Below are 23,758 nucleotides of genomic sequence, written 5' to 3' on the forward strand. Positions count from 1 at the left end.
TTCTACAAAATCACCCTGTTGTACCGCTTCTCCACTTTCTGTGTTTGTGTAGGGAGAGCCACAGCCTCCTTGGGCTGAGGGGAAGATGCCTAAGCCCCAGCAGCCTGGCCAGCAGCAAGAGACTGTTGTTACTGGCACTGGTCTGGACACACCACCCTCTGAGGCCAGAATCCTGGGCCCTGTGCTTGTTTCTCAAGCACTGGTGCCTCTTTCTTTAAACATATCACCAGCGGTTGGGCTGTACCAATACTGGAAGGGCATATGGAAAATTTTCAGTCTTGTAGGTATCAGACTAGAAAACTTTTCCCTTTTATTTTGATCTCTGTTCATACTGCGTAAAAAATTCAGGAAATCAGTCAAACGCATTAACAATTCCCTTTTCAGGGCGCCTGGTCGGTTATGCGTCCTACTCCTGATTTTGGCTCAGAGCAGGAACTCATGGTCCCTGAGACGGAGCCCCGCCTCAGGCTCTGCGCTGACAGCTCAGAGCCTACTTGGGATTCTCTCTCTCTGTCTCTCTCTGCCTCTTCCTCCCTCCCTCCCTCACACCCCCCCACCAAATAAACAAACATTTATAAAAAAAAAAATTCCCTGTTCAAATGGAGGCCCAATGAAAACATGGAGAATGGTGAATGAAAACATTTTTAGCTGCTCTCCTAAAATACATCACTGATGAGGTGCCTGGCTGGCTCAGTTGATAGAGCACATGATTCTTTTTTTCTTTCTTTTTTTTCATTTTAAAGTAGAGCATGTGACTCTTGATCTTGGGGTTGTAAGTTCAAGCCCTACGTTGGTATAAAGATTACTTAAAAATAAAATCTTTTTTCCCATCCCCTTGAGAGAGAGAGAGCAAACACACAAAAGCAGGGGAGGGGCACAGGGAAAGGGAGAGAGGGACAGAGGGACAGAAGGAGGGAGGGAGGGAGGGAGGGGGAGGGAGAGAGAGAGACAGAGAGAGAGAGAGAGAGAGAGAGAGAGAGAGTGAGTCCCAAGGAGGCTCCATGCCCAGCACAGAGCCCAATGTGGGGCTCCATCCCATGATGGTGAGATTATGTCCCAAGCCAAAATCAATAGTAGGACGCCTAACCAATTGAGCCACCCACCCACCCCCAAAATAAGATCAAATTAATAATCTGAGAGTGAGAATAAGTCAGAAGCATGGGGTACCTGGTTGGCTCAGTCAGTAGGACATGAGACTCTTGATCTTGTGGTTGTGAGTTTGAGCCCCATGTTGGGCATAGAGATTAGTTTGGGGCGGGGGACATAGAGTCAAAAGCAGAATCAGCTTGAATTAATACATTTATACTCAAGTTCAATACCTTTCACCGTGTTTTCTTCAGACTTTCTTTCCATAACAATCCTGTCTGGTAACAAGTGACTATTGCTACCTCTACTGTCCTGGGCCCCTGGGAATAAGTAGGTGGAAAATGTAGCCCAAACTGGTATGTTCCTTAATGCCAGTTATCTGAGAAATTCTACCCAAAGAGAAAAGAGGGGAACAAGCCAGTGGAGGAATCAGACGGCACTGCCTATTCGTGGTGCAGACTTCAGTGTACCTCATGAATGTATTCTGCAGACCCTGGGCAGAGGAACTTCGCAGGACTCTAAGAACAGGCCCAGATTTTTATTCAAGCACAATCAACACTTTTCTATTAACAGGCCCTGTTAACGTGAACTTCTTGCATCCCACAGGCCTCATTCCACATGCCGGCCCTGCAACTGCTGAAGTGCTTTGGGTCTCTCTGTAATACAAGCACTGGACTATTGTGAAAATAAACAGACGACAATATATAAGGACATAGCAAGCATTCAACAAATTATACCTTTCTGATCTTGTAGAGGATATCCAGATTTCTAAAGTTTTACCAGAAAATATGATCCTTCCTTAAACAGTATCACTGAGCTGCTTCCCAACCAAGGTTTCCTGGTCCTAGCCCAACAACTCACTAAGGACTAAGAAAAAGTAATTAGGGAGGTGTCTTAGCCCTGTCCCATCCCTGAAAATTTCCACTCTGGGCCTTTTATCTGCCGCCCCTAACTCATTCTTTCAACATTTATTGAAAACTTTCTGTTCCAAACACTGATTCAGAAGAAAATTACAAATATGAAGAGTCTTTGTCTTAGAAGAGTTTTCAGTACAAGGTAGCAAACAAGAAATCAGTGCTCACTAAGCAGAATCCTCGTAACATAATTTGCTTAAGAATTCAATCATTATGACTTTGCAGACTGATTAATCTATTAATACATTGTTTCCTATTGTCTCTCAACTTCCCTCTCAACTCATGCACTTGCTCAGCATCTTGCACTGTGCTGATGTGGGAGATGCAAGAGTGAGAGCCAAGCACCCATTGCCCCTGCCTTTAAGGACCTCAGTCTACTATTAAATTACACATTAAGCAACAATTACACAAGTAATTACACACCCTGACAGGGACTAAGGAGAATTCCAAGTGCTGCAAGTCTTCAGGGCCAAGTCAGTTTTCCTTAAGAAATGATATCTGAAGAGCAAGCTCAACAAGAAAGTGGAGGATAACTAAGGGAAAAAACAGGGAGGAGTGCCCAGCAGAGGGAAGAGCATCCGCAGAGGCCCGCAGGGGCGGGGAGAAAGAGCTTGCATCATCTGAGAATCTACACGGGGCCTCATGCCCGCTTAAAGAATTTGGGTCCTTATGGAAGCGGCCAGAGCCATAAACAGATTTCAAAGAACGAAGGCCATAATCAGATTTACCTGCCCGGTGGCTTCAGAGAAGACACAGGTTCTGTTTTGGCCACCAGGTTATCCCGGGCGTCCAGCCTCGCGTTGGCTATCAGCGGGGCTTACCAACCTCGGCTGGCGGGACAACTGGACGCGGTGCGGGACTTAAGGTTTGGAACGGGGAAGGGCGGGGAGGGGTGCCCGTGCAGAGAGCGCTAAGACGTCCTCTGAGGCAGCGGGCGGGGCTGGGTCTGCGGTGCGCGGGGGCGGGTGGCGGCCTGCGCTGGGCACCTCCGGGGACCTGAAGCGCCAGAGAGTCGGCGCGCACGGGACTGGAGGCTGCTGAGCTTTCGGCTTACGCGGAGGAGGCGCCCGGTTCTCGGCGAAGGGAACAAGCCTACGCGGCCTAAGTGGCAGAGCCCGAACCCGCGCGTTGCGGGTCCACGACGCAGAGCCTCCCGCGGTCCACGGCGGCCAGGTGAGCCCCGCGGCGCAGGTGAGACGGCTCCCAGAAGCCTCTGCGCTGGAGCGCGGCGGCGGCGGCCATCTCGAGGCGGCGGCGGCGGGCGCTGCTAGCGGTGGGCGGTGTTTACGCGGACCGTGAGACGCCGCGGGTGAGGCCTCAGGCGGTGCTGGGGTGTTCCGGGCGTGTCGCGTCTGCAGGGCCGAGGGCAGAGGCGGGACCAAGCGGCAGGCCGCGGGTCTCCCCTGCCCGGCCAGGCCCTGCGACCTTAGGATAATACACTTCCTGCCGCTTTTTCCATGGACGCACAAGCGGACCGTATTTGTGCAGACCCTAGATCGTGAGGTGCCGTAACGTGGCTTCTTGGCCAAAGGATGCATTACGGGCAGCCACCCGTGGCTTCGCGTATTTTCCTGCGTCCTTTGTATTGGCCACACTGGACTGCGTTCGTGTGCGCCAAGCTGACCGCCGCATCCATCCCCGGGGCCTGGCCCGGGCTATACGTGCAGTTTGTTGAGTGACCGGACTGTGATTTACTTCGTGGATGCCGCGCCGCGCCCCGCTCCCCCGCTGTCCGTGAACTTGCAGGTGGTTTTCAGTTTGCAGCTATTACAGAAAGCAGTTCGTTGAGCCCCCTGGTTCACGAAGCTTCCTGACTTTTCTGGAGGTCCCAGGGCTTCACAGGGTTCTGGGCGTACAGTGTCAACTCCTACTTGTCGAAAAGTGACCTCCCTTGTGGCTGGCCTTACCTAGAGCTTTTGCTGAAAAGGGAACTATGAATGTGTTAGTAATTCAAAACTGACTTGGGTTTAGCTTGGACATACTATTACAGTACCCAGTACACTTAAAACCCAATTTAAGGCAAAATTCAATCTGGGTTTAGATGAACAGTGGAAACGTCTTAATGTTTGGAGCATATTCTGAAACATGACTGTTGGATCGCTAGGGAAGAGACTTTAAAAGATACGCTGATGTCTAGATACTTAAGTTTTCTTTGAAGACATGTAAAAAGTGTTGAGTGAGTGACATCATCAGTGAAAAAAATGGAATTTGTTTTTCCATCCTTTTCATTTACATTTTTAAAGTTTTGTTATTAAATAGAGGGAATTTTCTTTGTAATGATCATTTTCCAGTGTGGTCACATGATCCTGAAAATTAAGTGTATGTATAAGAGTTTATTTTTTAAAACTTAAAAAAAATTTTTTTTTTTTTTTGAGAAAGAGACACAGAACGGCGGAGGGGCAGAGACAGAGGGAGGCACAGAATCTGAAGCAGGCTCCAGGCTCTGAGCTGTCAGCACAGAGCTGGATGTAGGGCTTGAACTTACAAACTGTGAGATCACGACCTGAGCCGAAGTCGGACACTTAACAGAGTCAATCAGGTGCCCCATTCTCTCAGGTTTTAAAGCCAAGTCTCCGGGCGCCTGGGTGGCTCAGTCGGTTAAGCGGCCGGCTTCAGCTCAGGTCATGATCTCACGGTCCGTGAGTTCAAGCCCCGCGTCGGGCTCTGTGCTGACAGCTCAGAGCCTGGAGCCTGTTTCAGATTCTGTGTCTTCCTCTCTCTGACCCTCCCCTGTTCATGCTCTGTCTCTCCCTGTCTCAAAAATAAATTAAAACGTTAAAAAAAAAAATTAAAAAAAAAAAAAGATAAAGCCAAGTCTCTTCTCTCTCCTTACCCACTTAGCAGGCCAGTATCCTCTCTCTGTGGGCCCATTCTGTCCTTCACTGCTTCCCTTTTCAAGGACACTCCTATGGTTCTGTTGTAGTCATCTTTTGGTCTCTCTAGAGCCCCTCACTCTGAGCTTAGTGTCCAGCTGAGTGCCTGGCACATAAGTGACTGATAACTATCAGCAAGGTGAATGAATTTAGAATATGACATGTGTTTATTAAGTCCAGTTTGTAACTTAGAGATGTGTGACAGATATTTATCATTATTCAAATGAGTAATGGAGATATTGGGAACAAGGACAGTTGTGATCATCTTTCAGTTATAGATACAATCACATTTCAAGAAACACTATCAGAAGGGCACCTAGGTCTTTTTTTTTTTTTTTTAACAATTTAGTTGAAGTATAATTCACATACCATACAATTCACCCATTTAAAGTATACAGTGTCTTTTTGTATATTACACTATTAATTTTATTAGGTAGCGGCAAAATACATATGACATAAAATTTGCCATTTTAGCCATCTTTTTCTTTTAAATGTTTATTTTTGAGAGAGTGAGAGAGTAGGGTAGGGGCAGAGAGAAAGGGGGACAGAGGATCTGAAGCGGGCTCTGTACTGACAGCAGAGAGCCTGATGCGGGGCTCTTGAACCATGAGATCGTGACCTGAGCTGGAGTGGGATGCTTAGCCAACAGCCACCCAGGTGCCCCAGCCATTTTAACCATCCTTAAGGGTACAATTCAGTGGCATTAAGCACATTCACAATTTGGTGCAACCATCACAATTTCCAAAGCTTTTTAGCACCTTAGATAGATGCTCCATAAATAAATGAATGTATAAATAAATGTTGATAGTTTAGGGGAAAATTTCAAAAAATAAATGTGATTTTGATTTCTCACTTCCCTTCTAATGTGTTGTGTTGTCTTTTATACCCCTATATGAAAAGTTATTGTAATTAAGATAGTACTATGCCTTTATGTTAGTGTGATAATATTAAAGTCCCTTGTCATGGAAAAACTGGGCAATTCTTTCAAGTTTGAATGCGGAATTACTGAGCTTTATAAGGTCTTTAAAAGTTATAAAGCAAAATTTGAATGATATCCCTAAGCCCACTCTGATGTGCAAAGGATGGCTTATCCAAGTTTATATTCTGTTTGGCTTCCTCTATTGCTATGTATTCTCTTTGCTTTTATAGGTGCAGGATACCCTCCACTTTCATAGGAGATATCCTAGGGCTTCTAGAAAGACTAGAAAATTTCACAAATTGTTAAGGTGCTACCAAAAAAAAAAAAAAGATTTATTCTAGCTACAAAGTGTTTTGAAGTTTTATCTAATTTTTATTCTAAAATTTGTATGTTTTCTTTGCCTGTTGGAGTGCTTTTATCAGTACTAATTTCTTCTTTGACATCCTTTTAAAAATAATTTGTGGCTTCTGACTGTTTCCAGCTAAAGAAGTTGGGCAATCTCCCATTTTTAACAAGGAGGTAGCACCCTTGGGCAACTGTAGGGAAAAGGCTAGGCCAGAGTAGATTTTGGAAGCAAAAAATAGTTGAGCCTATTTTTCGGTAGGTTTGGCAGGGGTACAGGCTGTTAATCTCAAATCTCCAAATGTGGAGGGTTTCCTATGCATGTGTGAATATGTGTGCTTTTGATTTTAGTAAAATTTAATTAGTATTATAGCCCAGTTAATTCTGTGGTATTTGCATTGGAGTACTGGGCTCTAATTCTGGCTCAGGCCCTACTAGTGACCTGAGCAAACCACATAACTTTTGTAGATTCATTACTGGCACTAGTAAATTAAGTGGGGTCGAGTAAGTGGATAAATTAAGTTTGCTGTTGGGAAACAGCACTAGCATATCCTTGGCTGCTACCTGCAAACTTGTCATTTCTTTGAAGTTCTCTAAAAAAATTTTTTTTAATTTATTATATTTTTTATTAAGTAAGCTCTATACCCAACGTGAGGCTTGAACTTACGACCCCGAGATCAAGAGTTGCATGGTCTACTGGCTGAGCTAACCATGTGCCCCCCCCCAAATTTTTAAGTTATATATTCCGACATAATGTATATTCTAAAATTTAATATATGATTGCATTTAAATTTGTTACCACCCTGTAACATTGATGCTTCCTGAGATGCATTCTGTGTATCCTGGAGTTTTATGTATTCCCTGACCTACACCTCACACCCTTGGGGCTTCTTATACCTTGATTTGAGAAGCACAGGACCCAGAGGACCTCTAGGTCTCTTGCAGCTCTGATGTGGTATAATATTTGGAATAAACTAGAGTTTATTCTCTAGCTTTAGGAAATTATACATTTATAACAGGGAAAAATATGATTGGCCAATGTGCATGACTTAATTTCTTTTCCTGAAATTGGAGGTTGCAATTCTATTGTATGTAAAAGCTGGTTTCATCAGAAACTGCATGCAATTTAAGAAATGGATTGCAAACTTTGCAGATGTTATCTTTGTTGCTCTCAATCTTTCTTTGCTGCAATTCTGCTTTTTTCTTTCCTGGCTGCTAATTGGATTAAAGGCTATTTTGCCAACCATGGCATCTGGAGATGACAGTCCTATCTTTGAAGATGATGAAAGGTAAATGTCTTGCATGGCAGTAAAACTAGCTTTTGAAATTTTCAAGATTGTTTTAATCACTCAAGAGTTATTTATCCAGGCTACTTTTGTTAAGCACACATTTTGTAAAGTTGCAGAATGCTTGGTTTTGCTTTTCTGTGATTTAGAGCAAGGGTAGTAAACACTTGGCATGTAGGTGGCTGCCACCAACATGGCACATCTTTTCCCGTAGGGCCTGATATAAGGTCTCCAAACCCATCTTAGCACAGAGTTCCTGGCAGTCACTTCAAAATGACAAAAAATCCATTTACCATTTCTGATTTAGAGCACACAAAAGACATTAGAGTGAATAAGGAGTAAGATGTAGTTAAAAGAACAGGCTCAAAAATATTTTATGTATGTCTTATATAACATGTCATTCACACAGGACTCATATAGGATGAATGCTATATATTTTATATTAACATATTAATATCAAACATATGTATTTAATTTGTGCCAGAAACTTATGACAAAACAGAATCCTTTATTTTTTAAATAAGATTACTATAGTAAAGACAAGAATTACCATTTTCCATTTTTTTCTCTCTTATTACAGGACATTTCTTCTATGACTTTTATTTTTCTTAGTATAATGAATTAGAACCCTTTTTGTTAAAATGAATCCTAATTGGTTTAAGTATGAAATGTTTGGAGAGTTTTTGTTTTGGAGTGAATGGATCTGAGGAAGAAAAACCAGAATTAAATACTGTGCTTTCTAAATGGGGGTGCAGGGGAGAAGTAGAGACTTTTTACTGACCTTTCCAAGCATTATTCTGTAGCCAAGCTTAGAATACTATCCTGGATAAACTGATCGGCTCTTAATCCTATTAATATTAAGGTGACTTTGTTTGGAATTATCCGACTACATACCCATATATAGTAGTTTCATCTTAAAGGAAGAGTGCACAAGAGGGAGAAGATAGTTATATGTACTGTGAGTAGAATTTCTCAGTTACTATCACTTTAACATTTTCTAATTTTATGGGTTAAAAAATCTGATATTTTTACCTGGAAAGATAAATTACTGTTTTTGGTCTATTATAATTGCTTCATTTTATTCCCTTAGCCCTCCTTATAGCCTGGAAAAAATGACGGATCTCGTAGCCGTTTGGGATGTTGCTTTAAGTGACGGAGTCCATAAGATTGAATTTGAACATGGGACCACATCAGGCAAACGAGTGGTATATGTAGATGGGAAGGTAGGGAAAAAATGCTTGATTTTGTTAATATAGATTTTTCATGTATGAATTCAGGGCTTTTCTCTTACAGTAGTTATCTTTATATTTTGGCCTGTATCATTTTGCTGGACAAAGCAAACTATTTATAGTTACAGAATCCATAAACTATATAACATTTAAACTTCAAGTGCTTTTATTTTGTAAAATATTTGGATCATGAAAGAATAAAATTATAACTAAATAGCACTGCTATTTACTCACTTTAATTATACCATTTCTTGGGGCGCCTGGCTCAGTCAGTTATGCATATGACTCAATTTCGGCTCAGGTCACGATCTCATGGTTTGTGAGTTCAAGCCCCTCATCAGGCTCCTTGCTGACAGCACAGAGCCTGCTTGGGATTCTCTCCTCCTTCTCTCTCTACCCCTCCCCCACAATCACTTGCTCTCTCTCTCAAAATAAATAAAAATTTTTAAATTATAGCATTTCTATAAATATTAAATTTTCTTCCATTTGTGTGTTTTCAACTTTTATATTTTATTGCTTAGGAAGAGATAAGAAAAGAATGGATGTTCAAATTAGTGGGCAAAGAAACCTTCTGCGTTGGAGCTGCAAAGACAAAAGCAACGATAAATATAGATGCTATCAGTGGATTTGCATATGAATATACTCTGGAAATTAATGGGAAGAGTCTCAAGAAGTATATGGAGAACAGGTCAAAAACCACCAATACTTGGGTATTACATTTGGATGGTGAGGACTTTAGAGTTGTTTTGGGTGAGTGCTGTTTCTGCAGAATTCATTGGCTTTTTATGATGGTTGTTAATTAGTCCCTCTTGTGAGAGCTTTGAATAGACAGAGTGTAAGGGTAGGTATATTTTTCTTTTTTTTTTTTTTTAATGTTTGTTTATTTTTGAGAGAGAGAGAGAGAGAGAGAGAGAGAGAGAACACTAGTTGGGGGGAGGGGCAGGAGAGGGAAACACAGAATTGGAAGCAGGCTCCAGGCTCGGAGCTGTCAGTACAGAGGCCAATGTGGGGCTTGAACTCATGAACCATGAGATCATGACTCAAACCAAAGTCAGACCCTCAACTGACTGAGCCACCCAGACGCCCCAGCGTAGGTGTATTTTTGATGTGTCTTGTGTGAATGAAGTATTCATTTAATTGATATGTGAGAACCAGATTTTATAGTGACAGTTTTGAGGATGATAAACAGGTTAAAAAAAAGAGAAATATTGATGTAGACATTTGCTATTTATTATTGATATTTCTATTATTTAATATTATTATATTTCTCTTTAAAAGGATGTGTAAAGACAGTTGGAAGAGCACCTGGGTTGCTCAGTTGGTTAAGCGTCCAGCTTCAGCTCAGGTCATGATCTCATGGTTCATGAGTTTAAGCCCCACGTCGGGCTCTCTGCTGATAGGTTGGAGCCTGGAGCCTGCTTCCAATTCTGTCTCTCTCTCTCTCTCTTTCAAAAATAAATAAACATTAAAAAAAAAAAAAAAAAAGACCGTTGGAAATCTAAGATTGATTAGTAACCAGGGACTTTTTCTCTAGGTAGCAATAGGTTTAGTACTGCAACAGATCAAAATTGTCAAAGCCCAGATAAAGTAGATTAAAAAATAAAACATAGTAAGCCATTGATCTTTAAACTAAGTTTTTTTGTTACAGATTGCCATCTGTGTTGTTTCTACCAGGACTACAAAACTTAAGAGACAAATATTTACCAGTTACTATCCTTTCTCTCTTCTGGTACTCCAAGTATTTCCTGCTTCTCAAATCATTAAGACCATTTGGATCATCTTATTAATTCATTGATTCACTTATTTAGATGATATCGAGTACCTACGAAATACCAGTTAGCATATCAGTCACTGAGGATACATAGATGAAGAGATGTTGTCCATACCTGTAAAGATTCTGCAGTCTAGTCAAATGCTAGAAAATACCTTTTTATTTTTTTTATTTATTTACTTTTGAGTGAGGGGGAAGGGGCAGCGAGAGAGGGAGACAGAATCCCAAGCAGGCTCTGAGTTGTTAGGGAAAAGCCCATGCGAGGCTTGAATTCACGAATGGTGAGGTCCTGACCTGAGCCAGAATCAAGAGTCAGGTGCCTAACCGACTGAACCACCCAGGCACCCCTACAAATACCGTTTTATAAAAATTTTTTTAAGAATGAAAAATGTTGCTGGGGCGCCTGGGTGGCTCAGTCGGTTAAGCGTCCGACTTCGGCTCAGGTCATGATCTCATGGCTCGGGCTCTGTGCTGACAGCTCAGAGCCTGGAGCCTGCTTTGGATTCTGTGTCTCCCTCTCTCTCTGCCCCTCCTCCCGCTCATGCTGTGTGTGTGTGTGTGTCTCTCTCTCTCAAAAATAAATATTCAAAAAAAATAAAAAATAAATAAAATGAAAAATGTTGGGGCTCCTGACTGGCTCAGGATTTTGAGTATGATCTCAGGGTTGTGACTTTGAACCCCATGTTGGTATAGAGACTACTTAAAAATAAAATCTTAAAAAAGAATGAAAAATGTTTGGAGCACTGGCTGGAAGTACATGGATTTTGTGGATTGCATTTCTGTGATGTTTCTCTGTTTCTTTTTCCTTTTTTAAAAAGTATATATATTTTTAAATGTTTCATTTTTAAGTAATCTCTGTTACCCAGTGTGGGGCTCAAACTTACAACCCTGAGATCAAGAGTCGCATGCTCTACCAACTGGGCCAGCCAGGCACCTGCATTTCTCTAATATTTCCTATACATTGGTAGTTGACTGAAGAATTGGTCAGGTTTAGCTTTGATTTTTTTTTTCTGACAACACTACTTTATAATTTCGTTATATCAAGAGGCACATGTTGTTTCGTTATATCAAGAGGCACATGTTTTTTTTTTTTTATGTCGCCAACCTTTAATACCTAATGTTTGTATCCATTAATTCATTAGCAGTTGCCAAATGGTGATATTCTGGAATATTTCTAAAATAAGAAACTTCCTGTCATCTGTCTGGTTGCACAGAGTTACAATTTGTGTAACAAATGCAGAATAACACTTGTTTTGCCTTTACCAGTTTTCAAAATACTGAATTGGAACATATTCTCCTCTAAAGGTGATTGTTTACGGTTTTTTGGTCGTTATTAACTCATAGATTTAAACAATTTGGTGTGTGTCACAACATATTGAAGTTATTATCCTTATTGACCCTCACATTGTCCCAGTTTTGGCCAATGGTGCATTGTTTAGATTTACTCCTGAGTCCTTTTGACACCTCCTTGGTAGACATTGAAAGCTTCCTTGCAATCTGGTATGACAAGATGTCTTAGGCTCATTTGAACATTTTCTACTCAGACATGAAATCACCCCTTTTTCCAAAATGCCCTGGTTTCTAGTAGAGGCAAATGGTATTTCAGGAGCATAATCTGGGCATACGATAAAGATGCTCATTATTTTTAGGAAAGCTGCAGGCAGGCAGAGGGAAGAGGCTCCAAGACGCACATGCTCCAGGACCTCCTATGACTCACTGAATCCACTTCTGAGCAGCAATGACTGAATACTTTATCAGATAGATATGTTCTTTTTTTTTTTTTTTTAATTTTTTTTTCAACGTTTATTTTTATTTTTGGGGTAGAGAGAGACAGAGCATGAACGGGGGAGGGGCAGAGAGAGAGAGAGAGACACAGAATGGGAAACAGGCTCCAGGCTCTGAGCCATCAGCCCAGAGCCTGACGCGGGGCTCGAACTCACGGACCGCGAGATCGTGACCTGGCTGAAGTCGGACGCTTAACCGACTGCGCCACCCAGGCGCCCCGATATGTTCTTTTTTTTAACATACATACTTGAATAGGTGCTATACTTATATGATTCAGAAATCATAATGATGGGAAAAGATATATGCAGAAATTTCTTTCCACCCCTATTCCCATCCACCCTGTTTCCTCAATAAAGATAAGCTTTTTTTTTTTTTTTAATAATGAGCCCTTCCAGTGTTTCATTATTCAGAGTCAAGCAAATACAAATATTTTACTACTGCCTTATTTCATAAAAGCCTCTTGTTTTATTGACTTATTTGTATATTCGGAGGATCCTCTTCTACCAGCACATAAAGAAGTTTCTCATACTTTTTTTTATAGCTGCGGAGTAAGTCTCAGTAGTCAGTAAAATAGTTTATTTAACTCATCCCTGACAGATGGGCGTTTGGGCTATTTCTAACCTGCTGCTGTTAGAAGCAGTGTTGGATGAATAGCTTTGTTCACCTGCCTCTTGGAATTTGGTTCACATATCCTTTTAGCATAAAATCCCAGAAGTGGGAAAGTAGGGTCGCTGGGTCCAACATCACTGCCCTTGTTGTTTGAGGAGATGGTGCCCGGTTGTCCCTCCTGGTGCTTCTACTGGTTTGTGCTCCCAAGTACCCATTTCCCCACAGGTTCTCCAGCTGAGCATGGTGTCAGATTTTGTTATTTTTTTGATATTCTGCTGCATGAAACGTGGTATTTCAGTGTTGTTCATATTTGCCTTTTTCAAAATTAAGTGAAGTTGAGCATCTTTTCATGTTTGAGGTCCTTTTGTATTTCTTTTCTGATAATGTATCTTCGTGTCCTTTGACCCATTTTCTTTGGGGCTCTTGGTCTTTTTCTCAAGATTAGACTTTTGTCTGTGCTGTGAGCTTCACTTCATTTTTCCCAGTTTGTCATCTATTGTATGAGTTTGCTTATGTGTGTACATGGTTTTTTAAACCATGCAGAAATATTCTTTTATGTAGTCAGATTTGTCCCATTTTTCTTTTATGGTTTCTGGATTAGCAGGTTTCTTCAGAGGTACATTAAAAATAGCTTTAGAAGGAATCCGCGTGCAAGCACATGTGCAGCAAGCACACTAAATAAAATTCCAGTTTTCACCACCGCCATGCTTATTTTAGCACTGTGCGCTCTGATCAGCTGTTGGGACAAGCTGGGTTTCCCTGCAGCTGCGGCTGGTGATGCCTCCTGCTCAGGAGGCCACTAGGGCAACATCTGCCCACATCTTTTGGGCCCCTCTGCCTCTGTCTCCCTTTAGCCCGGCTCAAAGGCCTCCCTCCACTCTCTGAGGCTCCCATCTCAAGGTGTGGGGAGAAAAGGATCCCTGTTAGACTGTGTTCCTGGAGTAGATGGCCTGTCACAATTAAGCCCCTGACTGGCACCTCAGCCTTGACCCCCAGGCAAGTTTTTGCCTCCTGGGCATCCTGCGCACACGGGTCACGATTCTTTCCAGCCTTCGTTATAACACCTACAGCTCGTCTTCTGGCTGCTTAATGACTGCAGTCTTCTCTCCTGCCACCTGCCAGCACACTAATATTTACAAGCAGGCCTGGGGATCCTCTCCCAAAACGCACATATATTGTGCACACGCGCACACATATACACGCCTCCCGAAGTGAGCTCTGGCAGCTTAACCAACAGCCAAGCGTATCGTGGCAGCACTTGGCTCCATACCCAGCGCATACCCAGTAGCACCATACCCAGCACAGCCACCAGGTATACCTGTGTTGTTGGTTTTTTATGATCCAATAATTTTCCCCAAAGTGAAACTATCGCAAAAAATGAATAGAGATTCTTGTGCTATCCAGTAGGAAATTAAAGGCTAAATTTCTAAGCCTGACGTGCTGTCCAGCCTGTGTGAACCTCGTGGCAGCCTTTCTTGGTGGCCTTTCTGTGCCGTCATCCAGGTGGCTCAGTGTGACAGACGGGAGTCATCTGGTCACGATGACAGTCCGTGTGAAAAGCTCCTTCCTCACATTCATTTCTGTGCATCCTCTTAAATACTGAAGTTTGTGCTGCGGTGTTTATTTTGTTTGAGAAGGCTTCATCCATTTGTACTGAGACCATGATTTTCTCTTAAAAGAGCGTTTTGTTTCATTTTTGTTTTGTCTGTGAACCAAGAGTAAACATAGTGTCTTCAAATTTAGGAGAATTTGAAAGCCATGAGTACATTTCAAAATCTAGTATATCAAACTTTTCTTAAAATAATGAAGAGTTAACTTTGAGTCATAGAGTATAATTTTTTTTAATTTGTTACTTTTACAGAAAAAGACACTATGGACGTATGGTGTAATGGTAAAAGAATGGAGACAGCAGTAAGTTGACCCTCTGATTACTCTTAGCACCATGAGTATAGTTGCCATTGAAATGTTGCTGCATTTCCTAATTGTGGAGATTGATAATTAACCAAGGTCATCTCGGTTAATCTCTAAGAACAAGATGAAGTACCCTTGACTCCAAATTCTGAAGACCTTTCCCAGACAGCGCCTGGGGACAGGAAGGGCATGGAAACACCTTATGTTGCGAGCTGGCATCAGCTCTCACCAGCTGGCACCTTTCCTCGCCTGGACCAGACTCTGTCCTAAAAAGCATCCACACATCAAAAACTACCCCCCACCCCCAAAGTTTGGCCTCCTCCTGTGTTTTTCCAAGTTCAGGTGGGGCTCTATACCTCCACTTCTCAAATCTGCATGCATAGGAATCACCTGGGATCTTGTTAAATGCAAACTGTGACACTTCCCTTGGTGCTGCCAATGCTGCTTGTCGGCCCACGGGTCACACTTTGAATAGGAAGGCTTTACATATACCATACCCAAAGCAGATAGTACTTCTCTAAAAGAAAAGTTTTTGAAAAAGAAGTGCTGCACACGGTGTCGGATGACACAAAGGCAGAGAGGAAAGGGCACTGTCGCAAACCCCAGAAGACAAGTGGAATTTGTAGACCAGCAGTGCCAGGAGGGTACACTGCTCATTGAGGCCAAGCATGACATCCCCGTCACACCCCAGAGTGTTGGGCCCCTGCCGTCAGCTGCTTGCATTGTTATATGGGATGGATATTGGGATGAATTCGGTGAGGATGAAGTAATAGCGGTGTGCACAGCACAGGGAGCAAGTGGAGACAGAGGAGACCAGCATGGAAAGCACAGAGTGTGGGAATGGGAGCTCACGTCCCTGGGTGGACATTCCGGAGGGCTGTGGGGTCTGCTGGCCAGCAGGGGGCACCATCCCTTGTACCCACCTTTCATGCTAGCTCAGACGTGGCCTTCTGGGCTAGAGGTGACAAGACTCTGCTGTTGTTACGTTTTAGCTAGTTGCACATTGTAGTTGCTGCCATTGTCTCCTTGTCTGTTGTCGGGATAGGAAGGTGGGGAGAGGTGCTCGGAAGGCAGGAGGTCCGGGATGAATTTATTCAGCAGGCTACCGAAGACCTGCTGGGTCTCGACCTGCTGCTTCTGAGGAAGTGCCCACGCCAGAAATCAGAAGTTACAAAGATAAATGCCTCTCTCTTTCTTACTCCTGGTATGAATTCTTGAAGGGATATTTAACCAGGGCTCACTCAACGATCCCCAGAGCTTGAGCCACTCACTCTCCAAGTTAAATCCACTGTTAGAGACTTCTTTTATTCAGAGAGGCTTGGTGAGCACTTCAGTGTTTCATGGCCCCTTGTGGAATCCATTAACGTAGATCAGGCACCTGCTGTGTACCCAATGCCACACCTGGTGGTTCTTGCTGTTCTTTCTTTCCTACCCTGGAATTCTCTAGATGCTCAATCATCAGTTTTTAATCCCCTTCCCTCCCACCCTCAAGGAATTCTCCAGTGCAGATGTAAAGAGAACATTGTTTTGTGGTGTTAAGAATGTGGTCTGTGGTCGTAAATAAGAACTTAACGATAATGTTTATCCACAATGTCTTTGTTTTTCAGTTATTAACAGGGAAGCACAAGTGTTTGGACAATAGCCCTTTACAACCCAGTTGCTTCCTTATTGTAACTACAACCTAATTTGCAGTGTGGTGTTGGCAGCTCTGTGTCTGGGCAGCCTTCCCCAGCACAGTGCACACCTGAGTTAGTTTATTTTCTCTCCTTTTTCTTTTCATCTCAAAGCCTCATGACCAAGATTATGTATCTGTGAGATTGTGCCCCAGCAAGGTGTCAGTACACCTCCCATAAAGAGCCATTGGCCAGAATCTTCTCAGAGCTCAGAAAAAGCTCTACCCAGTGCATCCCATGCTTTCATTGGTTGGATAATATCAGCTACGGGACCTTGCTCTGTCCACTTTGGCTGCCAGGAAGCTCATAGCCAAGTTTTAAGTCTGCTTGTCATTTCTTTGCTTTCTGGCAGAATTCACGTTTATCCTCCAAGCCTCCTGTTCCTTCCTTCTCTGTACTACTTGGCCCCGATCTTTTTACTCTAGATGTTCAGTAGAAATACAATATGAGCCACAGATACGAGTTTCTTGTGTAACTTTTCTAGCAGCCACACTAAAAAGTCTTAAGATGAAATTCATCTTAATAATATATTTGGTTTAAATCAGTATATCCAAAATATTATCATTTAACATGTAATCAACATAAAAAGTTTTTAGAGTTATTTTACATTCTCTGTTTCATTCTCAGTCTTCCAAACTCAGTGTATATTTTACGTTTAAATAGCACATTGCATTTCAGAGTCCCCACATCTCACGTGCTCAATTGCCACCTGTGGCCGGTGGCTACTGTGTCTGGAAGAACGGGTCTAGACTCGGTAGTGTTTGCTTTTATGTGACCTGTGTGTTTTACAGTAAATCACCTTACATTCTGAGGAATCAGATTTTCAGAGTGGGTAAGAACATCCCATCCCTTCCTGAAGGGGGCCCTCAGCAACTATTTCACCACTCTGTGCCTCAACCTCCTCACCTCTGCAGTGTGGATAGTAATAATACTTCTAGGACTATAGTAGTAGTACTTCTAGTCTATAGACAGGGCTATGCGAGGACACCCTGAAATAATCCATGCGAGCTGTTCTTGATACAGAACAAGTAACTTGGTATAAAGTATGTGTTTGCTATCATGTTTATCATTTTTACTTTTAAAAATAGTTGATACTGTCTACATAGAACATGTTATAGTCACCTAGCCACGTGGTGTAAGGGGTTTTTTTTCCCCCCTGAAACATAAGATTCTATAATCTTGAGGGGTACAGGTAAGAAATTTTCGGTTCATAGCAGAGATGTAAAAGCATCTAGCAATACAAGGTTCTAACTTTAATTTTCCAAAGTTTAACATTTAGCTGATAGATACTTCATTATACTACGCTTTTAGATGGTGTTAATGCTGTAGACGAAGATAAATGTTTCTGGAACACTAATTCCTCCTTCTTTTGTTGGCCTAGGGTGAGTTTGTAGATGACGGGACTGAAACTCACTTCAGTGTTGGGAACCATGACTGTTACATAAAGGCTGTCAGTAGTGGGAAGCGGAAAGAAGGGATTATCCATAGTCTCATTGTGGATGATAGAGAAATTCCGGAGATTCTTGAATGACTTCATGATGGTGCATTTTAATCTTAAGAAGTAAAGATCAAGACTTTTAAATTACCGTGGTAATTAAATATGTTCAAGATGTACTTTTTAGTACACTTAGTCTCCCAACTGTTTATTTTTTAGTTACTTAAAATGGTAATATTCCAAGGGTCAAAAAGAAAATTATGTACAATCATAAAAATTGCAATTTATTTTGTAAATAATGTAAAGTGTTTTAAAGCCAAATGGAAAATAAGATATGGACCAAAATCACTAATGTTTTACAAGAGGAACTTTAACTATAATAAACACTATAAAATAAAATGGGTGCTGCTTGATTTGTGTTTCTAAAAATGGATGTCTTTGTATATTTTTAACCTATGCAGATAGTCTTTAGTTTAAAGCAGTTGGTACATAATGACATGGTTAGTTTAACTGGAGAAAATGAGAAACATTTTCTATCTGGAAACTTAATGTCAAGTCGTGTCACAGAAGAATTTAATTAAAAATGGGTTTCTGGAAATGTAGTCATTTTGTTTAATCAGCACAGTAGGGGCAAATTAACAAGAGAAAGAAAACAAACTTCTTTACACCAGCCTGCCTCACTTGCATCCTCAGGCAGTATTTACTAAAGTCAGAGTTGCTGGGGCACCTGGGTGGCTCATCAGTTGAGTGTCTAACTCTTCACCTCAGATCACGATCTTATGATTCATGAGATCGAGCCCCACGTTGGGCTCCGCGCTGACAGTGCAGTCTGCTTGGGATTCTCTCTCTCTTCCTATCTCTGCCCCTCCCCCTGCTTGCATGTGATCCCTCTCTCTCTGTCTCAAAATAAATACATAAATATTAAAAAAAAAAAAAAAAGCTGCATATGGTGTGGGGAGATAGCGACAGCGGGAAGCAGGCCCACCCAAGCACACTCAGAGAGTGCCTCGTCAGGACAGTGAGTGCTTGAGAATTCATTCAGTACTCTTATGGTCTTTCAAGGCAGGATATGGTTTAATAGTAGGACCCTTCACCACAGTATCTCCTGTCTATTCTCACATGGTAATCCTCTGTGAGAGGACGGATTGATTCTCCGTTTTCTACACTTGCTCTGTCTGATATGGGAGCCATTAGTCATGTGGCTATTTAAGTAAAATTACATACAATTAAAAATTCAAGTCCTTTATTACACTAGCCACATTTCAAGTGCTCAATAGTCACCTGGGGCTAGGGGCAGCCATATTGGACAGTGTAGATACAGAACATATCCATCATCCTACCATATTCTGTGGGGACAGTACTGGCCTGGATACATTGTCTCAAGTATAGTGAGTTGCTCACTAGTGGCGCTGGCAGGATGTAAACCCAGGTTTTTCCTGACCCTGAAGCCCATCCCTTTGTATCTCCCTGCCACTAACCTATTTCTAAGAGATTTGGGGCAGAACAGAGGCACAACCAGGTTCAAGTACCAGGAACAGGAACTAAGGGGAGAACAGAGAGAGGGAAGGTGCTGGCTCCACCAGGTCTGGGGTAGGCAGGCGACATGCTAGGTGGCAGAGCAAACGTATTAAAATTAGCCTTTGACTATTTGCTTCCTCTAACTTTTTTTTCAAGTCTTCACAACTGGTGGGTCACTATACTACCTTCACAGAAATGATCCCCTGTTCTCCACCCCCACTTTGCATCACAGCCACTGGAAAACTAGGAGGGGAACTAAGAGAGACTCTTCCAAGGCTTCTTCAACTCACATTTGGGTTTGCTTTCAAGTGTTTGGGTATTTTCTTTTCTCTTAAATAATGGGCTTCTTTTAATGGCCGTATTTTATCTGGTACCAAAACAAATGTTTTATTTATTTATTAGAGAGAGAGGGCGCAAGTGACTGAGGGGCAGAGAGACGGACAGCAGTGGGGGTCATGCACACCCGAAGCAGGGCTCCAACTCACGAACCTTGAGATATGACTTGAGGCGAAGTGACATGATTAACCGACTGAGCTGCCCAGGCGCCCCCAAAAACAAGTGTTTTAGACTTAAGTCGAAAAGCAAAGCAAATGTTGAGGTGCCTGGGTGGCTCAGTCAGTTGAGCGTCCAACTCTTGATTTGGGCTCAGGTCATGATCTCCCAGTTCATGGGTTTGAGTCCTGAGTCGGGCTCCGTGCTGAGCCTTATTCAGCGCAGAGCCTTATTTGGGATCCTCTCTCTCTGCCCCTCCTCATTTGCTGTCTCTCTCTCTCTCTCTCAAAATAAATAAACTTAAAAAAAAAAAAAAAGCAAGTGTTTTTAGGCACCTTGTGTTGAACTCTAGTTATTAGAGGTCAAAACCTGTTTTCAGTGTGCACCATGTCCCACATCAAATACTTGGGCATACAGTTTGATTTAACCTTTGTGGAAATCAAACCTGGGGACAGGGTTTTGCCTTTGACTTGGTGAACCGATGTTCTGTGTTGTTCATTTGAAGCAGTATGGTAATATAACAGTGCAGCCTGGATTTGAAGTTAGGCACAGGTCAGGTTCCTGAGCCTCAGTCTCTTCATCTTAAAGATAAAAGGCTATTTGTTTTGTTGTTTTAGTTGTTGAATGAGGTATTTCAGATGTGCAACATATAGAAAATAATATAACAGACAGTTGTATTATTTAACTGGGTTATACCATTTACCCAGTTTAGTAACTAAAGCATTACATTGCAACTGAATTGCCATGTACCTTCCCAATTCCCAGTCCCCTGCCTTGCCCAGATAATCACTGCCGTAATTTTCTTTTCTTTTTTTTTTTTTTTTAAATTTTTTTTTGTTTTCAACGTTTATTTATTTTTGGGACAGAGAGAGAGCATGAATGGGGCAGGGGCAGAGAGAGAGGGAGACACAGAATCGGAAACAGGCTCCAGGCTCTGAGCCATCAGCCCAGAGCCCGACGCGGGGCTCGAACTCACGGACCGCGAGATCGTGACCTGGCTGAAGTCGGATGCTTAACCGACTGCGCCACCCAGGCGCCCCTCTTTTCTTTTTTTAAAATTTTTAATGTTTATTTATTTTTGAGAGAGACAAAGTGTGAGCAGGAGAGGGGCAGAGAGAGAGGGAGACACAGAATCTAAAGCAGGCTCCCGGCCCTGAGCGGTTAGCACAGAGCCTGACGTGGGGGCTCAAACTCACAAACCGTGAGACATGACCTGAGCTGAAGTCAGATGCTTAGCTGACTGAACCACCAGGCGCCCCTGCCATAATTTTTTAAAAAGATTTTAAAGTAATCTCTACACCCAATGTGGGGCTTGAACATACAACCCCGAGATCGAGTCACATGCTCTACTGACTGAGCCAGCCAGGCACTCCTCACTGTTGTAATTTTGATGTTTGTCATTCTTATGCAAGTCTATATTCCTTTCCTATATAAACATATATCCCTAAACAGTACACAATACTATTTAAAATTTTAAATATCTCTTCATGTATCCTTCCTGCAACATGCTTTTTTTTCCCACTCAACATTGTTTTTGAGATTTATCTAAGTTGACATGTGCAACTCAAGTTTCTTTTCACTCTTGCATTCAACCATACAAATTTAGTCATCCACTCACCTCAGTAGTTTTCAGATGATCAGTAATACCATCAGTGCTCTAATGAACATCTCTGTGTATGTCCCTTGAGGATATGCTTAAGAGTTTCTCTTGGGCCTTGCTATTTAAAGTGTGTCATTGAACTAGCAGCAACGACATCATCTAGGAGCTTGTTAGGAGTTAAGAATCTCCCGTCCTTCCCCAGGCATACTCAGAGTCTGTGTTTTAATAAGCCCCCATGGTGATTTATATGTACGTCAAAGATTGAGAAGCACTGCCCTTAATACACTCAGAAGTGGGATTGCTAAATCAAAGGTAGGTGTACCTTCAGTATCACTAGACATTTGCCAAATTGTTCTCATAGGTGGTTGTGCCATTATAAATTTTGACCAGAAGTTCTTTTCTTCATATCTTCAACTGGAAGTTGTCAAGATTTTAAAATTTTGCCAATCCAATGTTTTTTTTTTAAGTGGTGCCTCATTTTATTTTTATTATTTCTAACGTTTTTATTTATTAAGTAATCTCTACACCCAACATGGAACTCAAAATCATGACCCTGAGATCAAGAGCTGCATGCTCTTCTGACTGAACCAACCAGGTGCCCCCCTAAAAATGGTATCTTATTTTAATTTTTCTCTGATTACTAGTGAAGTCGAGTCTCCTACGTGTTTATTGGACACTCAGGTTTTCTCTTCCAAGAATTACCTTTTCATTTCTTTTGCATGTTTTTCTACTGAGTTGACATTTTCTAATAGGTTTGTAATAGTTCTACATATATTCTGGAGATAATCTTTTAGCTGTAGCCTTTCTCTTACAGCAGTACAAAATGTGCAAGATATCAACAAGTCTCCCAGTCATCCCTCTAAACTAACACAGTTATCTGCTTCGTCTAACAAGCTTGGAGTGCAGGGACCACATACTGCTGGATCCCCCAGGAGCTAGCACACTCCCCACTGACGATAGACAGATTCATGTTACTGCGGTTCACAGGTCTGGCCTGCAGCTATACATGTGGGCAGCAATGGGAATGAATGGCATCAATGAACAAGTGTGTAGACCAAAAAAAAGGGAGTCTAAGATTAAATCCTGAAGAGCTATAGCATCTGAGACTGGCTAAGGGCAAAGAAGATCTTAAGTAAGGAAATCAAGAAGCTATAAAATAAAAAACAGACATATTTGACTATGTAGAAATTTTAAAGTTGCAAGGTAAAAAAGTACCATAAAAAAAGGTAATAAACAATATTGGGCACCTGGGTGGCTTAGTCGGTTAAGCGTCTGACTTGGGCTCAGGTCATGATCTCACAATTGGTGAGTTCAAGCCCTGCAATGGGGTCTGTGCGGACAGCTCAGAGCCTAGAGCCTGCTTTAGATTCTGTGTCTCCCTCTCTGCCCCTCTCCCACTTGCATTTTCTTTCTCTCTCTCTCTCTCTCTCTCTCTCTCCCCCCCTACCCTCTCTCTCAAAAATAAACATTAAAAAATTTTTAAATAAAAATAAATGCTCAACTTAATTTATAGTTAGGGAAATTATTTTAACAATGAAAACAGCAACAACAAAAAAACCCCCACAAAACAATGACATATTGCTGTCTGAGATGTGGAAGGGTACCCCTTTATACCATGAGGGTGAAATAAGTATTTTAAGTTCTTAGTAAGACAATCTGACATTTACTAAATTTAAAAATTCAATTTACAGGTGAACCTAGGTGGTTCAGTTAAGCAACCAACTCTTTATATCGCCTCAGGTCATGATCTCACAGTTCATGAGATCGAGCCCTGTGTTGGGCTCCACACTGAGCATGGAGATTGCTTGGGATTCTCTTTCCCCTCTCTCTCTGCCCCTGCCCCACTTGTGTGTGCGCTTGCTGTCTCTCAAAATAAATATATTTTTAAGTTTATTTATTTGAGAGAGAGAGAGAGAGAGAGCGCGCGCGCGCGCACACAAGCGGGGGAGGGGAAGAGAGAGAAAAATCCCAAGAAGGTCCACCTATGGTCCTCGTGCAGAGCCCAGCACAGGGCTCCAACTCACGAAATTGCAAGATCATGACCTGAGCCGAAATCAAGAGTCAGCAGCTTAACTGACTGAGCCACCCAAGTGCCCCTCAAAATAAATAAATAAACATTAAAAAAATTAAAATTCCATTTACATAAAGTTCAAAAACTTTTAGAAGTCCATATAATGCTCACCATTTAACCCTGGGAATGTTGACTGATTCTACCAGAGGCCAAGAGACTAAATAGCATTTTTTATAGTTCAGCAGGGCTGGGGGGACAAAACTTGGGGTCCAGGAATGCCAGTGTTGGGGGGCAACTCTAGCAA

General features: G+C 42.1%; 2 protein-coding genes across 12 annotated transcripts in view; one reads left to right on the forward strand and one right to left on the reverse strand.

Moving 5' to 3' along the window:
• The window catches only part of CEP70 (centrosomal protein 70), a 90,492-nt gene extending 87,652 nt beyond the window's left edge, over window positions 1-2,840 (reverse strand). For both annotated transcript variants that reach the window (XM_040480299.1, XM_040480303.1), the window contains exon 1: window positions 2,729-2,840. The gene's annotated coding sequence lies outside the window, so the exon portion shown is untranslated. The remainder of the gene's footprint in view (window positions 1-2,728) is intronic.
• Window positions 2,758-18,246, forward strand: FAIM (Fas apoptotic inhibitory molecule). Of its 10 annotated transcripts, none has more exons than XM_040480312.1 (7): window positions 2,760-2,865; window positions 7,365-7,423; window positions 8,511-8,643; window positions 9,171-9,399; window positions 11,687-11,725; window positions 14,676-14,725; window positions 17,780-18,246. In XM_040480312.1, the coding sequence occupies exons 2-7, from the start codon at window positions 7,380-7,382 to the stop codon at window positions 17,927-17,929; spliced, it is 645 nt and encodes a 214-aa protein (XP_040336246.1). In that variant the 5' UTR covers window positions 2,760-2,865; window positions 7,365-7,379; the 3' UTR covers window positions 17,930-18,246. The 10 variants fall into 10 exon arrangements, with proteins under 10 accessions (XP_040336251.1, XP_040336246.1, XP_040336244.1 ...); XM_040480310.1 differs by lacking the exon at window positions 2,760-2,865 and adding an exon at window positions 3,013-3,173; XM_040480313.1 differs by lacking the exon at window positions 2,760-2,865 and adding an exon at window positions 3,291-3,309.
• The last annotated feature ends 5,512 nt before the right edge of the window (window positions 18,247-23,758 follow it).

The sequence above is a fragment of the Herpailurus yagouaroundi genome, unplaced genomic scaffold, assembly GCF_014898765.1.
Source record: "Herpailurus yagouaroundi ecotype Mexico unplaced genomic scaffold, PumYag 159, whole genome shotgun sequence".
NCBI classification, from domain to species: Eukaryota; Metazoa; Chordata; class Mammalia; order Carnivora; family Felidae; genus Herpailurus; species Herpailurus yagouaroundi.

Coding starts and splice junctions, on each gene's coding strand:
- FAIM (XM_040480312.1), top strand. CDS start 7,380: ATGGCATCTGGAGATGACAGTCCTATCTTTGAAGATGATGAAAG. Junction 7,424..8,510: donor ATCTTTGAAGATGATGAAAG/GTAAATGTCTTG, acceptor TTATTCCCTTAG/CCCTCCTTATAGCCTGGAAA. Junction 8,644..9,170: donor TGGTATATGTAGATGGGAAG/GTAGGGAAAAAA, acceptor TTTATTGCTTAG/GAAGAGATAAGAAAAGAATG.